This window comes from Indicator indicator, chromosome 22 (assembly GCF_027791375.1).
Source record: "Indicator indicator isolate 239-I01 chromosome 22, UM_Iind_1.1, whole genome shotgun sequence".
In the NCBI taxonomy this organism is placed as follows: domain Eukaryota; kingdom Metazoa; phylum Chordata; class Aves; order Piciformes; family Indicatoridae; genus Indicator; species Indicator indicator.
Window position 1 is genome coordinate 9734761 of NC_072031.1, and position 14948 is coordinate 9749708.

Below are 14948 nucleotides of genomic sequence, written 5' to 3' on the forward strand. Positions count from 1 at the left end.
ATTCCAGAGCTGTAACAAGCAGGGATGGGGGAAGGGGAAAGGTGAACTTTGCCTTGCTTTCTGAAAATTGTGTTTTTGTGCTTTAGAGACAGACAGCTAAGTAACTGGCTAATGCTGTCTGCTAATGAGTGAAGTACAGTGAGCACCTCTCTTATTGCCAAGATTAGACGTTACTGGAAATTTGTGACAAAGACTGTCTGAGCCCAAACTGTCTTGTTGGAAACATGGTAGGTCTGATGAGCTGTGCCTGGATCTTGAGCAGGATTCAAGAGTATTGCTGGCGGGCAGATGCAGGGCCTGGGCTCCAGGACCCCCTTGCAGCTGCTCAGCGACATTCCTGTCAATTTTCCATGCTGCTACTCGAAATGGATCTGACAGGAATGTCTGCTCTTACTCTGATATATTTGCTTTTTGATTTTTTTTTCCAGGGTCTATCCTAGGAAAAAATGTAGGTGCATGCCAGCCAACCATTTCCTCTTCCCAGTAACTGGAGGTGCTGTAGGTAACAGTGGTTGTGTAAGGGCACAGCTGAAACACATTGCTACAATTATATTTTTTTCCCCTTTTCCCTTTCCTTCTCATAACATTTCAAAAGCTGAAGGGATCAGTGTGTTCTTGTTTGGCTCTTCTTCACCCAAGAGATGATGAAATAATCTCTGCTTTCAGAAGGAGTTGTCCCATTCTTGGATCCTGGAGCCGAAAGCAATCTAGATTGGCAGCAGATCATTTGTAATTAGTCCAGTTTTTCACAGCGACTATTGGCAGCTGTGTGCAAGTGGGAGGTGAAATACCCCCCTGCTTTCCTCTTCATCCATACATACTTTTTGGGACAGCTAGGAGAGAAAAAAGGTGTCCTGTCCTGACTGACAAGGAAAAGGAGTTGACAGAGGAGGATTTGCTCTCCTATTAGTTTAAACTTTCCCTAAAACTCCACAGAGTCTCTAAGAATCACCCCAAACCCTCAGAAGCAAAGACAGAACCAAAATCCTAGTCAGTGGCAGCGATAGTTCAGGCTACACAGCTTTCCAGCCTGTATGGGCTTCCACATCTTCAAACTGTTTTCCGTTAACAGTCTGTGCTGATCACTCTCCCCTGCTCTTCAGCTGAAGTGTGTGTACAGGGCCACTTTCAGTCCCTTAGAAGAGAGCAACTTTAGTGATGGGTGATGTGCTGGAGGTAGTCCAGTGCTAAGCATGTCCCATTTTACATGAAGAGGTAGATTATCTTTGCCAGCTTTCTGATCTGGATTTGAACTAGGTATCTTCGTATTGTACAGCATGATGTCAGTCTGCTGCAGGCTTATGGAAATTTCTTGAAGCTTCCTTACCTGAAATTTTGTTGTCTTACAATTGTTTGAAACTGAAGTGGTTTTTAATTATGCCAACGTGGCCTGCATGCTTGGCTCAATCTGAGGTGAACTGTACTGGACTGTGAAGTCTCTGACTGTCCATTCCCTTTCCATCTCATTCTTTGTGTAATTCTGTTTAGTAATGCACTATTTTTCTGTTGGGCAAAGTCATAAATGCCCCAGGTTAAAAGGTACATGCTGCTTCTATTCCATGGCTTAAAAGATCTTGCTCTTGGAAAGCTATTACATCTATGCTTCTTAATTTCAGAATTTTTTTCTTCCTACTGCAAGCGTGCAAAAAATCCACTGCTCTTCTACAGCCCTTTCTTTGCACAGTACTGAAGGAAGGATTTCAATTAAATACATGATATCTGTAATGTGTCACTCAGCTATGCTGTGCATACTTGGCATGGTGATTTGTTCCTTTCACCTCCAAGATAATGCTTAGAGGGAACCCTGATTTCCTTCCCAAGACTCCCACTTAAAAGATACATTTGCTATCAGCTATTATCCATGGTCTCTCTCAGCATTATTGCTGATCATTCTCTCACTCTGAGGTACTAAAGTTTCCTGTGACTTGGGTCTTGCTATGAAAGTGAACAAAAGAAATTCAGAATTTGAAGGGCTTTACTCTCTATAGAGTAAATTTTGTGTTAATGCTTACTGTAATGTAAGCACAGGCTTTAAAATGCAAACATCTGAAGATGTACTAAGTAACCTACCTATTTGTTTCTCCAACTCTGCATATATGAGTGCTCCATAAGGAGAAAATTAGTACTGAGTTCTTCCAAAATTATTTATTATATTATGTGAGACTCTGTCTTGCAGCACACATATTGCAGGGCAGGGGCAAAATAATGTGATTCTGTTTGACAGTATTTTGTTGATCTAATTCAGTGTAAAGAAAAGGCTTGAGACTTCTGATTTTTGGAAAGGCAGTATCTAATTTTTAGACTGGTAGTGTTACTGCACAAAGTGGATTCTGATCACCCTTTCCCCATTATTTGCTGTAGGGAAAAGTTGGATGCATCAATTTTGTTCAAAAGATGAGTAAGAAAATCTTAAGGTAACATAAATGCACCACTGTTCCTAAAACAGTAAGACAGTGCAGGACTGAGCATTTTTACTTATGGTGCTTGGCACTGTATTGCATTTGTCCCACATTACCTCGATGTCACTGTTTTCCCTGTGGAAGGAGGACTGTAGTGTTAAGATGATGGTGTAAGTGACAGTGTATAGCTGTACCACTGTAATCAGAATGGCAATTCACCAGATTCTTTGAACAGTAATTGATAACTTGTGTTATCTTGGGTGGCATTTCCTGTATCTGCGCTAATGGGTTCATAGCCCTCCCCAAAACACATACCACTGTGGTGTGGGCACCATCTCCTGTTAGAATTTCCACATTAGTGAGTATCAATTTTTTTCTGTGCTCCTTAAATATGCATGGCCATGCATATTTTAACACTTTATATTATTAATGCAAGTATTAATGTGTTTGGGTAGGAGACTTAGAATGTGAAGTGAAATTCAGCTTTCTTTTCGTATTCAGTAATTTGTATTTACATATTTTAGAAAGAAAAGTTGACCTAGAAGCATCTTCTGATCTCGAAGCAGAAGTAGCCTGACTTCAAAAGAAGAATGCTCCTAAAGGGAAATCCACACTTATCAATTTTTAATATCAGGTTGAACTACTTTTAGGATTTTGAGAACACAGTCTGTAAGGATGGGGTTTTGGGGCTGAGATCAGCTGATTTTTGGGCTGGCTGTTGTCAAGGGGATTGCTGTCCTCTGTACCTTTCTTGCTGCCAGGGCTTTCTGCTGTGCCTGTTGTGTTGATGTGTGCAAATCTGTGGTCCCTCAGTGGAACCATTTGGCCTGCAAAAGACAAACCCAGAAGAAACAGGATCCAGGCAGGATTGTGTAGGAATTGGCAGAGTGATGCAGGGACATAGGGGAGCCAGTACCAACTTGCTAAGTGTGAAATCTCACTCAAGCTGATGCCTTGTGGTTTTTCTTCTTTCTCTCCAAGTGATGCTCCTTTATTTGCTTGAAAGTGGTTCTTCTGTGTTGTTGCAAAGTACTTGGCTTCCGAATAGAAATAGATCAAAGTGCTGAAATAATATACATTATTGAGTATAAGCTGTAAAGGAGGTAAACAGAAAGTAATTGTGGCCTTCAGTGCTGCCTATTCATGTTCATAAAAGTAACGTTGTGGACTGAAAAAGGAAATACTCATTAACTTAAACACATACTGCTTTCAAATGGCAAATACCTGTGTCAGTGGTATAATTAGGAACTCCAAAGCAAGGTAGGTGTCTTTCCAGTTCTTTCAATGGGTGTTTTTATATAGCAAGGTGAAGATCTGAAAGCTGTTGTACCTGTATGTGCTTCAGTGCCATTAAGAATAGCAGCTGATAGCAGCTGGTGTGGGCTATGAAAAGCCTTTATAGTCTTCTCGTCCACTTGGCAGCTGTTGTTACTAGTGTTATCTACACACATAGTTTGTAAAGATACACATACTGCAGAGTTTGCTGCAAACTCCTCTTCCATCAAGTTCAAGAAACACATTTACTGTGGTGTACACTGTATAGGCAGAAGGGTATTTGCAAACACTATGGTGAGGCAATGTTCTTTCTCTGTGTGACAGCTGAAAGAAGATGTTCTTTGGGTGGCAGGTAAAATGTATGGGTTGGATTAAGAAAAATCTTTTTTTCTCCCCCTCCAAATCAGTGTTGTCTGGACCCCATTCTACAGCATTTTGGAACTGCCTAATTACTGCTTGACTGGGGATACTAACGCTACTTAAAATCTCCATGGATATTTCTGAACAGGACAAAAACATAATACTGACTTTTTGGAAGTAATTCTTACAGATTATAATACATACTATTTATTTTGTACAAGAAATTACCTTACACTTGGCAGTGAAGTTACCCTGCTATATCTTTCTGTATAGAACAAAAATGTATTTCATATTTCCAATTTTTTATGCTTTTGTTTGTTCTTAAAAAAAAAAAGATGATGGTGTAATTAAACCTACCTTGCAGTAGAAGTGAAAAAATATAATACATCTTGCAGATTTAGTGGGTCATATTAGAGGGAAACTCTCTACATTCCTGAAAGTATGTTTTTATGTAGGAGTAAGATTAACATCTCTACGCTATTTCTCCCCCCTCACATATTATGAGCCCAATTACAACTTGCCTGTAAAGTATTTCCTTATGCTACAGGGAAAAATATTTTCAGGAACATCTTGTAATGGTGTGATTTCCAGAAGCTAAACAATGAGGATGATGGATGTGAGTTTGAAGTTCTTCTCTGGGTTTGGACACTAATGTGCTTTCTGGCCACAGTGTCCCTCATGACTGAAAATCCTCAAAATAACTCTGCAAGCCATGGACTCGATCCTAAATTCCTCATACCACTGGCTGGTAATTTTTTTTTTGTATGTGAAAAGGGTTATTTCCCCTCTTAGTGATCACTTCTGTGCTGGAACATATTCATCAGTGACTAAATAGCAAAGATTAATACAGTAAGATAGTTAAAAGAAGGAAGCAACCAAATCCATCTAGTTTTACTGATCAAATTTAATACAGATATAGTTTGGTTTTGCACTGTGAGGTATGTGTATTCAGGAGGATGTCCTCCTACAAAAACTTCTGTGGAATTTTTAATAGCCACAAGTGGTCACAGCTTTGTTTATACATCTTGTCTGAAAGCTGGAATATGTTCCTATAATTAAGTTTAGAAAAAGGGAGCATGTAGGGGGAAAGGGAAGAGAAAATAGCCTGAGAATATCCGTTGAGGCAAATGTCCTGAGACAATCAGATTTGTTCTCAGAGACGAATGTATATTATTTTAAAGGCGAGAAGAAACATGTCTACCCATTCTGTGCACCAGTGAGTTCAGCTTTGTTTAAAGCCTTGCATTGTGTAAATATCTTTACACTTGCAAGATGTTTCAGTAGTTGCAAAATTGAATTCCGTCCAGTTGTTCTTTGTTTGGAATGGAAATACTTAAGACCACCAAATGGGGGCTGACATGGAAGAAGAAGAATATTTGTCTGTGTGAAACCAAAAAGTTAGTTGAACAGTAAGTGAGGGAGTTGCTTCCTGAGTGAAGTTTCAGGATTAGCATTTCATCTACTGTTAGATGTTTGCTTTCTGCTGTTTTGTGTATTGTTTTACTGTGTCCACTTGAGACAGAGCTCTGAAACGAGAAGGAAGTGGTGGGGCTGAGGTTGTTTAACACCTTGACTGGTGACTGCTGATCAAAAGACTAGTAAGTTTTTCAAAAAAAGGTGAACACAGGGGTTTTGGTTCATATGATACCATTTGAGAGTTTGAAATTATTTAATTTTTGCCACTGGAAACCAGAATTATAGAATACTTCTGGGTTGGAAGGAAGGAACCTTTAAAGGTCAGCTAGTCCAGCCCTTCAACAGTGAGGTTGTTCAGAGTCCAACCTGATGTTGAATGTTTCCAGGGATGGGACTGTTACCAAGATGAAGGCATCAGAGGTGTGGACCTGCAAAGGACTAGATTTCTGTCCTCTGTTATGGAGCTTGCTCCTAACTGTCACTAACTTGTGGTACTTTCTTTGCAAGCCAATCTGTTGCAATTCTTTCTCAGTGTGGAAGAGACCTTTCTTGGGTGCCTTGTTGCTCAGAAATGCTTCTTATTTTTCATAAAAGTCATCAGAGTTCTGGGCTAATGTTTTTGTTTGCATACTGAATTTGGGTTTTCAGTAGAAAATTATTTAACAAAGTGACATCACTACTGGATGGACAAGACAGGACATTGATTTCTGTAGCAAAGCTACAGAGTTTGCCATGGAAGTCAAACAGTTTGGTTTTCACTTGAGTTTTGTGTTTGTTTTTTCTTCTAAAGCAGAGTAGACAAACCTGTATTAAAAGTGTTTATTCCAATAAGTGTTTGTTTCCAGGAAATGCAGTTCAGTACATTTAGACCAGTTAGAGTAGGAAGGCCAAGTTGGAATATATGAATTTTCTTTCATTATTCTTAGGTTTGTGTTTATTTGTTTGTTTGTTTTAATTCTGTTGGCGGTGCTTTGTTTGGTGCTTTGTTTTCATCTGGCTACTTGGCCAAGAGTAGAATTCGTACTTTCAACAATTTTGTTGTTCTTAAAAGTCAGTATGTATATTCACTTTTCATTCTGTAACAGCTGAAAGTCTGAAGTTTTAGAAGGAGGAAGCCCTCTGTGTAAGCTCTAAGGTTTTCACACAAATGATTTACACTAGAACATTGCCTTAATTTAAAGATAAGGCAGCATGAAAGCATGCTGCAGCTGTAGTTTGTTCACTATATTGAAATGCTTTTGTTCTTTTTCAGTATTTAAGTGTTCATGCTAACTCCTCCCATCCTGTCTGCTTTGTGTTTAGGTTGGTGAAAGACAAAAATGTTGGAAATGACTCAGAGAGGTCGGCTAGAAAATTTGTGTTACAGAACAAATATGTAATACGTGCTCAATGAGCTCTTGAGCGCGGAGGGAGGATTATGTGAACACAAGGTTAGAAAAACCAGAAGTGTTCTAGCTGCTGAAGTGAAAAAATGGCTTATGGAAGGGGTCTTGCCAGGGCAAATCATCACTTGTCATTCATCTGCAGTATTTGCTTAGGACTCTGAAGATGTTTTACCGCCCTGTTGTTCATCAGCCAGTTTTGATCCCCCGTTTGCTTGCCGTGAGTCTAGCATCAGCCATGACACCAGACATCACAACTGTGGTTTTCATGGGTTTTTTAATAAAAATATTTCCAAAGTGGAAATAGTCAAATTACTTCATAGGAACACCTCAGCACAACAGCTTTACAGGTTTGCTTTCCAAAGAGAATTATTTTCAGGATCTCACTGTGGTCCCTGTACTGCAGGTTGTGTAAGGCACCTTGTGCTTGAGTTAGAAGGACTAATTGCCATTTAAGCCTGTCACTGAGGAGACATTTTATCTATTTAGAAGTAGGATGCAGGGTTTTAATATTTCCTAGATTTTGTTGAATCTTTAGGGATCAATAACAAGCAAAAGATACTTGGTGTGAAAACTGAGTAGATCCTTACTTTTCCTTATTTGTAAGGAACAAGTTTAACTAATGGTGCCCTTTTGTGTAAGTGGGGATTTTGTTTGTTTTTAGTTGCAGGTGAGTTTCTTCCACTCTTTCAGGTAAGGTAAGCACAGCCTTCAGTATTAATATTCCAAAAATCTTCACTGAAATACAGAAATACTGTTTTGTTTTCAGACAAAACTGAAACAACAGGGACAATAGATACAAAGCCACATAGCCTTCTGAAGCAGGCACCCTCAGCCTCTGAAGTTGCAGGCCACAAGGTCACTTAAGAACCTTTATTTTGGTGAGTTTTCACATTGATAGAACAGCAGCACTGGAGAAGGATGAGAATAAAGCAAACATCTTCAATATCTTGCACGTATACCAGTGTATGGTGACGATAGGAGTCATGCAGACAAATCAATGTATGTGCTGGTAGTTTGGAAGTAAAGCAGTGACTATACCAGTACTTTCTAGAAGCTGAGCAGTACTGTAACCCCTTCTTAACAAAAGATACTGGAATCTTTTGGCTCTCTACCATTATTTAAAGATGTTGCATTAATGTGCAGTTTTCATTTAAGTGGTGTCTTCTAAGTGCTCTCCAAGTGCAGAATCTTCTTTTCTGGCAGACTTTTCTTGTCTTGCATCTGGCAGATAGATACTTGATGTTATTTCCTAATGCAGAACACAGTCTGACTCCATTTAGTTTATTTCCTTTCTATCTAACAGCCTCATTAATTATATTGTAAGGGTTGTCTCTCTGCTGTGCCTGTGATCAGAGGAAAGGAAAAAGCACAGCAGTCAGCCTTTGGGTGTTGTAGGAAGAAGATGGAGGTGTTTCATTTCTTTTCTTTGCTGGATTGCTTGAGCAAACAAAACTCACAATTTGTGTTGATTCCAAATAGCAATTTCTCTTGTTCTAGGCATTCCAGACCTGTCCCAAGGAGCTTTTACTGTATGGTAATGTAAGGAAGAAGAAACTGCACTCATCAAGCTCTCATGGAAGAGTTTGTGTTAGCATGCAATCCAGAGATTTTGTAACTCATCTTGAAAAACAAACTAGCACCATCTATGAATTCTATCTATTTAATGCTTAAAGAGTATTTTCTGTTTGGGTTCTGATTTAATATTTCCAGTTGTCAGCAAAGGAGGGAGTTACCAAAATGCTTGCTGTGGCAAAAAGGTAAAAAATGAAGAACTCTTACAAATACTGGTACTGCAAAATTGTAATGTCATTTCATCTACCAATGTAATACTGCAAAAATCCTTTAAGGATCCTTGAACATCCTAGCTAAGAAAGTGATTGATTATACAGTTTGCCAGCATTGAGTAACAGACTTCTTTTGTTTTATTGTCAGTCCTCAGTTAACTAACCAGAATATTTGTGGTATGTGTATGTACATAGTGTTTGTATAACCATCAAATCCCCAGAGTGTTGGTGGTTTAAGATCTTAGAGTGCAGATGTGAGACAAAGATAAGATGTAGGCACATGTATTTATAAGAGTTGTTGTGAAAAGTATCTTACTGGTATTTGCATGCAAGGAATTTTTAGGAGTGGGTGGGTTTCTGATGAGATGAAGGGAAAAAAGCAGGTTAAAGGTATTGAAGCCTGATATTTGTTCAAGGGAAGACTAATTTCCTAAACTGGAAGTAATTTAATCATGTTTGTATCTGGAGTAGTTAAATGAGATCATTTGCTGTAATTACTTCATGTCTAACAAGGTCTGCTGCCATTTGGATTTTATGTTTGATTTTATGTTATGATTAGAATCTGTAAAGAAAGGAGCTTAACCGTGGGATGTTGGAAGTAATATATTCCTTTATTAAAATTTGAACAGAGTGCTTCGCGTGTGTCTTTAAAAATCTCCTCTGAAGATGAAACTTTGCTTATGATCCTGTTGCTTACAACTTTGGCCATCTCAAATGCCTGTGTTGGTGTCGTGTGTTGCTGTTGGGACAGAAGCATTTAAATTTCTTGATAATGGTTTTTATTGTTCATTTTGCTAAGCTAGAAGGAAAAGCTGTTCTACAATTAAGGAACTATTTCCAAGAAAGTGGGTAGCATTAAAACTGTTATTATAGGAACATTGCAGAGGAAGTGAATATTTGTGGTTGATGTCTAGTGTTGTAGAAGTGAGAGTAATCTCGTTCCAAAGAAGTTTCTTGCTAGAGAAAATGTAATTGCTCAAGAAAAGCAGAAGTTTTGTGTGAACAACTTCTTGTGTTTGCTGGTGCATTTGCATCTTCAGTATCAACTGCTAAGGAGAGACCTAAAGTTGACGTAAATACTCCAGACTAACTTAAATGATGTTACATAAAACCTTAAGTTTGTGATACAGTGTTAAAGAACTGATTTTGACTGGGTGTTTATTTGTATATCTTACTGAGGGAAAGAGTGATGGTAGTATTGTGCTTACCTGTATCTCTGCTCTGCAAACAGATGAAGGGGTGGTGCTGAAATTGTGATGTTGTCTGAAATCAGATCTTGTTGATGATTTGTATATAGCTTTGACTTCTCTTTGGCTTTATTCCCTGAAAGATAGTCATGTCTTCTGAACCATAATTCATTTACATGGAGGATTTTAATCTGTAACTGAAGTAACTTGAATGATATCAGACTCTGCAGCAATTAAGCTGCAGAGCCAAATCTTACCACATACTCTATGCTAACAAGTTCCCTTTGAATGTCTGTCTTTCTTTTGAAAGATAGTTTCTGTCCATAGCCATTTATTTGATTACCTTACTTAAGATATTATAAAATAGAATTCCAATAGATAAGGTTTGGGGTTCAATTTGGTTTCAGGCTTTTTCCCCTGGAAATATTCCCAGCTTAAAAAACAAACAAACACGCAAAAAACCCAACCCTGATGTTTCCTGTAAACTCACTTTTTAAAATCAGTTTTATTCAGTTCTCTGTGATGAGATATTTTTACAAATGCTAAAAGACTACTTTGCTCTATTCTAGTGCCTGATGACCTCTCCATAGAAGAAAGAGAAGAGCTTTTAAATATTCGTCGCAGAAAAAAAGAACTGATTGATGATATCGAGGTAATTGATTTCTCTGTAAAGATCCTTAGAAGACTACTTCAATAGATTAAGTTACAGTAAACTGCATGTCTAGGTATGAATTCCAGGTAATTGTTTTAAAAGCATATAAATGACTTAAACTAGGTTTGGCTAACAATGAGTAAGATTTATGTGTCATTTGTGTGCTTTAAAAAACAAACTTCTGTATTTATGTAATGCAGTATGTGCATGTGTACACATTTGATTTGTGTAATCAAGAACTCATTAAAAGGCAGATTTGCATATAGAATAGGAGTGAGTGAGAAATCTGGGTAAAGAAACCTACTGAAGTTGATAATGGCAGTTTGGTGTTGATGCTATGATGTGAGCACAAACTGGGAGTTCAGACCCATATGTTTAACAGTCATTCAGTTGTGGCAAAGTCAATATGATACAGGTGACTAGCAAATACTAGAAAATAAAACCTAATAAATAATATATGATAGATGATCATCTGTCAAAAATTGTTCTAATGCAGGTTAACATATTGTCCTTCCTTCTTCTGGCAGAGATTAAAATTTGAAATTGCTGAAGTTATGACAGAAATTGATAATCTGACGAGTGTAGAAGAAAGGTAAGTACTGCTAACATATGGACATGAATCAGTAAGAGCTTGTAACAGGTCTTCCAGGAATAACAAAAAAAATAGCTTCATCACGCTAAATAAACATTGGGTCACCTTTATTCAGTCTATTATAAAGTCGCTAAAGCCTGACTTTATCCTGTTCAGATGTGTCATTCATGTGGACAAAGGATATGTTGGACAGAATGTAGTATTTTAGACTGTCCAGTTGACAGAATTCTCTGAAGCTGAATCACTCGGAAGAACTGAAAATGGTAATATAATTTTCCCCCTTTGTAAAAAGTGAATGGCTTGTTTTTGTAATAGAAAACACAAAGTAGCCAAAATATAAATACGCTCATCCAGAAGTTGTTGTTGTTGTAAAAGAGCAACTGATAACTGCTGCTTGTTTTGTCTTTTCCTACATGTGTAGCAAAACTACACAAAGAAATAAGCAAATAGCCATGGGAAGGAAGAAATTCAACATGGACCCTAAGAAGGTACAAGGTTTTTTTTGTTCCATTTGTCAGGAATGGAGTTCCTGCTTGTAATATGATCCATAGATCAACAAATATAGTCTGATAATAGAAGTCCACAGGTCTTACTTGTATATCCTGTAACAGACTGAGCAGAGCGCTTAGCTAGAAGCAGTCACCTAGTCATTTGCTAGTCAGGTGTGCTTTTTTCCCTTAAGCAAACCTTTTTTGATAATGGAGGTTATTTATCAACAATCAGATATGCCAGCTATTGATTGAGCTGGCTTACAGAAAGATTATTTGTATTTGCTAGTGGTGTTCTATGTTGGTATATCAAATACAGTTCTAAAAACGTTTTTATATTTGGTTATTAGCGAGGCCATGCTTTTAAAAAATGCCTTCCTATTTTTGTTTCTTCTAAAATACTTTGAACATGTGTTAATTTGTTCTTATATGGACTTTTTATATTTACATATCTAAGCTCTGTTTGCACAACAGGCATTTGTGAACATTCATAGGTTTGTATACATCTATATGTGTACTTACATGACTTGTACAAACACCTGCAGGCAGAAACCTGGTCACCAATATTGAGATGTCTACCATGCATTTATCCAACAGTAAAGTAGTTAATTTCCTGGTAGTGCCTCTACTTTTTGTACATAATTGTTGATTTTCTGGAAAATCAGGGACCCACACATGCTCTTACAGACTTCCCCAAATGTATTTAAAGGGCTGCTTTGACATAGTTCACCTTCAGCCTTTACGTTACATTTTATGTCTTCCTTGCTTTTTTTTTACTGCCTTCTGGTTTTTTTGCAATTGAGCCTCCATTTTGAATTTGTAAAGAGTCTTCTTTAAGCTCTTTTTGGAAGTTGTTTAGCCTTTTTTTTTTTTTTTTTTTTTTGTTCAGTGTTACTTCTTGATGTGTTTCTTTCCAGTTGCATTGATTCAGTTATGTTTTGGTGTTTCTGTAATGTTCCAAGTACAGTGATAGCTGCTATGCTTCAGGTTGTTCTCAGTTTACCAGAAACACTCATATTCTTTGGGGTATAGAATCCTTCTACTGACCATGTCTTTTTTTTTTTTTTTCATTTTATTTTCCATTCTGGTGACTGTCTAACTTAGAGTTCTGTTGAGGGCAGAATACTCCCCAGATATCCTGAGAGTTTGCTGTTGTCCTCCAGCTCTTTCATGTCCTGGAAGTTTCTGGCAAAGTCACAGGATGATGTCAGACGCTTTCATTGCAATGTTAACTATTTTTTGCTACTGTTCTTGTTGGGTGAAACTACTTCTAAAAATAGATTCTGGGGACACATTGCTACTGTAACATAATTTAAATGTAGTAAACATACTTACAGTAGTAATTTCTTAATAATGGCTGTGAATCAGTGTTAGCCTGCAGGAGCTGGCTGCTCTAGAGCTAGATCATCTTGTTTGCAGCTGCTGATTTGAATTACAGGCAGCTAGAATATATATCCTTCTAATGTTGAGAGAATTAACTTGGGTCATTGTGAAAAGGATTTTTTTTTATTCATAAATGGGAGGGAGGGTGGTCTCTGGAGTTAGAAATATGAAAGAACTGGGCTGATAATACATGCACCAAATCCTCCAAGTTTTTGTCTTTAAAACCAGGTAACAGAATTCTAATACTTTCATATTAGGAGTACATTGGAGTAACTTTCTCCTTTTTATATGAAGACATTTGTTTTCTAGCATGTAACCTACATATAGAGAGCAATTCTCCAACCCCCATCTAGAAAATTCTCATTCAAAATAGCTGTGTTTAAGGCAGATAATGTGATGTCATGTTACATACCACACTGTTTCGGATTTGGTTAGCTAGTGTGGGAAGGGTTATAATGGTAAAGTTTGTAAAACACTTAAAAAGAGTCCCTGTGCAGAAGACATAAAGTTGTGTTTCAGAGTCTCAGCACAGAAGTCAGCGCTGCCTGTGTTACAGCCAGAAAATTAATTCTCTGTGACAGAGCCTGGGTTTAAGTAATTGCAAAATTTGTAATTAAGGTACTGTGAAAGCTGTCACATTCAAAGGAGATTTCATTGCACTGATTAAAAAAAAAAAAAGATGAAATATTTGTAGTGAATGTGGAGTATTTCTGGAGCTATGAATTTTGTGTGTGGAGGTTAAACTAGTACAGCTGTCTTCCATCTCCTATCAGTCTACAGAAAGAAAATTTGCATCAAGACAAAAGATAGTGTAGGAGTTGATGGGGATTTGGCTGACCTATTTTACTGTTCATTCCAGACACTGGGGTTGTTGTCCCAGACAAATTCCTTTTCCTGTCTATTTGACTTTGTGTTGTTTAACATCTTATGAATAGTAAAAAAGGGGGAAAAAATCCAGAAAAAGGAAAATTAAATTCATTTCTGTAGTATCTGAAAGTATCTGCTTCTGTGCACAGAAATTTTGTTTTCCATGGACATTATCTTTTTTTCAGGTTAGGAAGTAGATTTTTTTTTTTTTTTTTTAGTCAGGCAGGTAATAATTTTATCATAAAACCCCAGAATCAACTAAACAGAAGGATAATTACTTTTTTGAATGTTACTCCTATGCCACATTAAAAAAAAAAAAAGATTTCCCAGTTGTAATGTAATAAAGAAAGGTGCTCCATTTGCAAAAATTGAAAACCAGTATTTCTGAACTCATGAAATACTCTAGTAGGAAAGATTGGGAATAATTTATTACTCCATATCTGTACATATTTGTAATCTAAGACATAGGGTCACAGCTGCCATTCCTACTTTTCACTAGTGTGCTGTTAAGTTTATAAAATCAGCAGGAGCAGCAACATCTTTATTGGGGTGTGTGATGGGGGAAAAAAAAGAGCTCGATGTCTTCATGACCTGCTGAGTGGCGGAATAACATCCCTTTCATCCTTTGCATCATTTTGATATAACTCTTAGTCTCCTTTCTTTACCACTTTACAGAGAGTTCTCTGAGCATCCCTAGAGTGTGCCAGTTATAGGGCCAGTAATTTATGGAGGCATTAGGAGTCCAGGGGCTTGGTCAAGTACCTGCTGAGGGACAGGGTAAGATTTTCCTCCTGGCTTTGATAGAAGCTCCATGATAGAAGCTTCACTGGTTCATGAACAGTCCTTTGTGAATAGTCTAGATCAAGTCCTTTGTGAATAGTTTAGTTCCAGCACAACCAGAAGTCACTGATAATCCCAGTGTCAGCATAAACTCTTTTAAACTGGTTTCAGTATCTTCTTCAGCTGCTACTTCTACTGCAAGTAGTGGCTTGATGTATTGGGTTGCAGTTTGTAGATTATAACAGATGCTTTATTTTGCCTCGTGATGGTGATTAAGTTATTCCTCTTCATTATATGATTTTACAGATTGTCTCTTCAGACATTTATGCAATATTATGAACAGGCCAACTCACACATTAAAGAGCAACGTGGAATCATTA

General features: G+C 37.5%; 1 protein-coding gene across 1 annotated transcript in view; it reads left to right on the plus strand.

Annotated features, from left to right (window-relative positions):
* Positions 1-14948, plus strand: part of CYTH3 (cytohesin 3) — a 45615-nt gene that overhangs the window by 15392 nt on the left and 15275 nt on the right. Inside the window, exons 2-4 of the mRNA XM_054391323.1 lie at positions 10376-10458; positions 10986-11050; positions 11472-11538. Of these exons, the coding sequence (XP_054247298.1) occupies positions 10376-10458; positions 10986-11050; positions 11472-11538 (215 nt within the window). The remainder of the gene's footprint in view (positions 1-10375; positions 10459-10985; positions 11051-11471; positions 11539-14948) is intronic.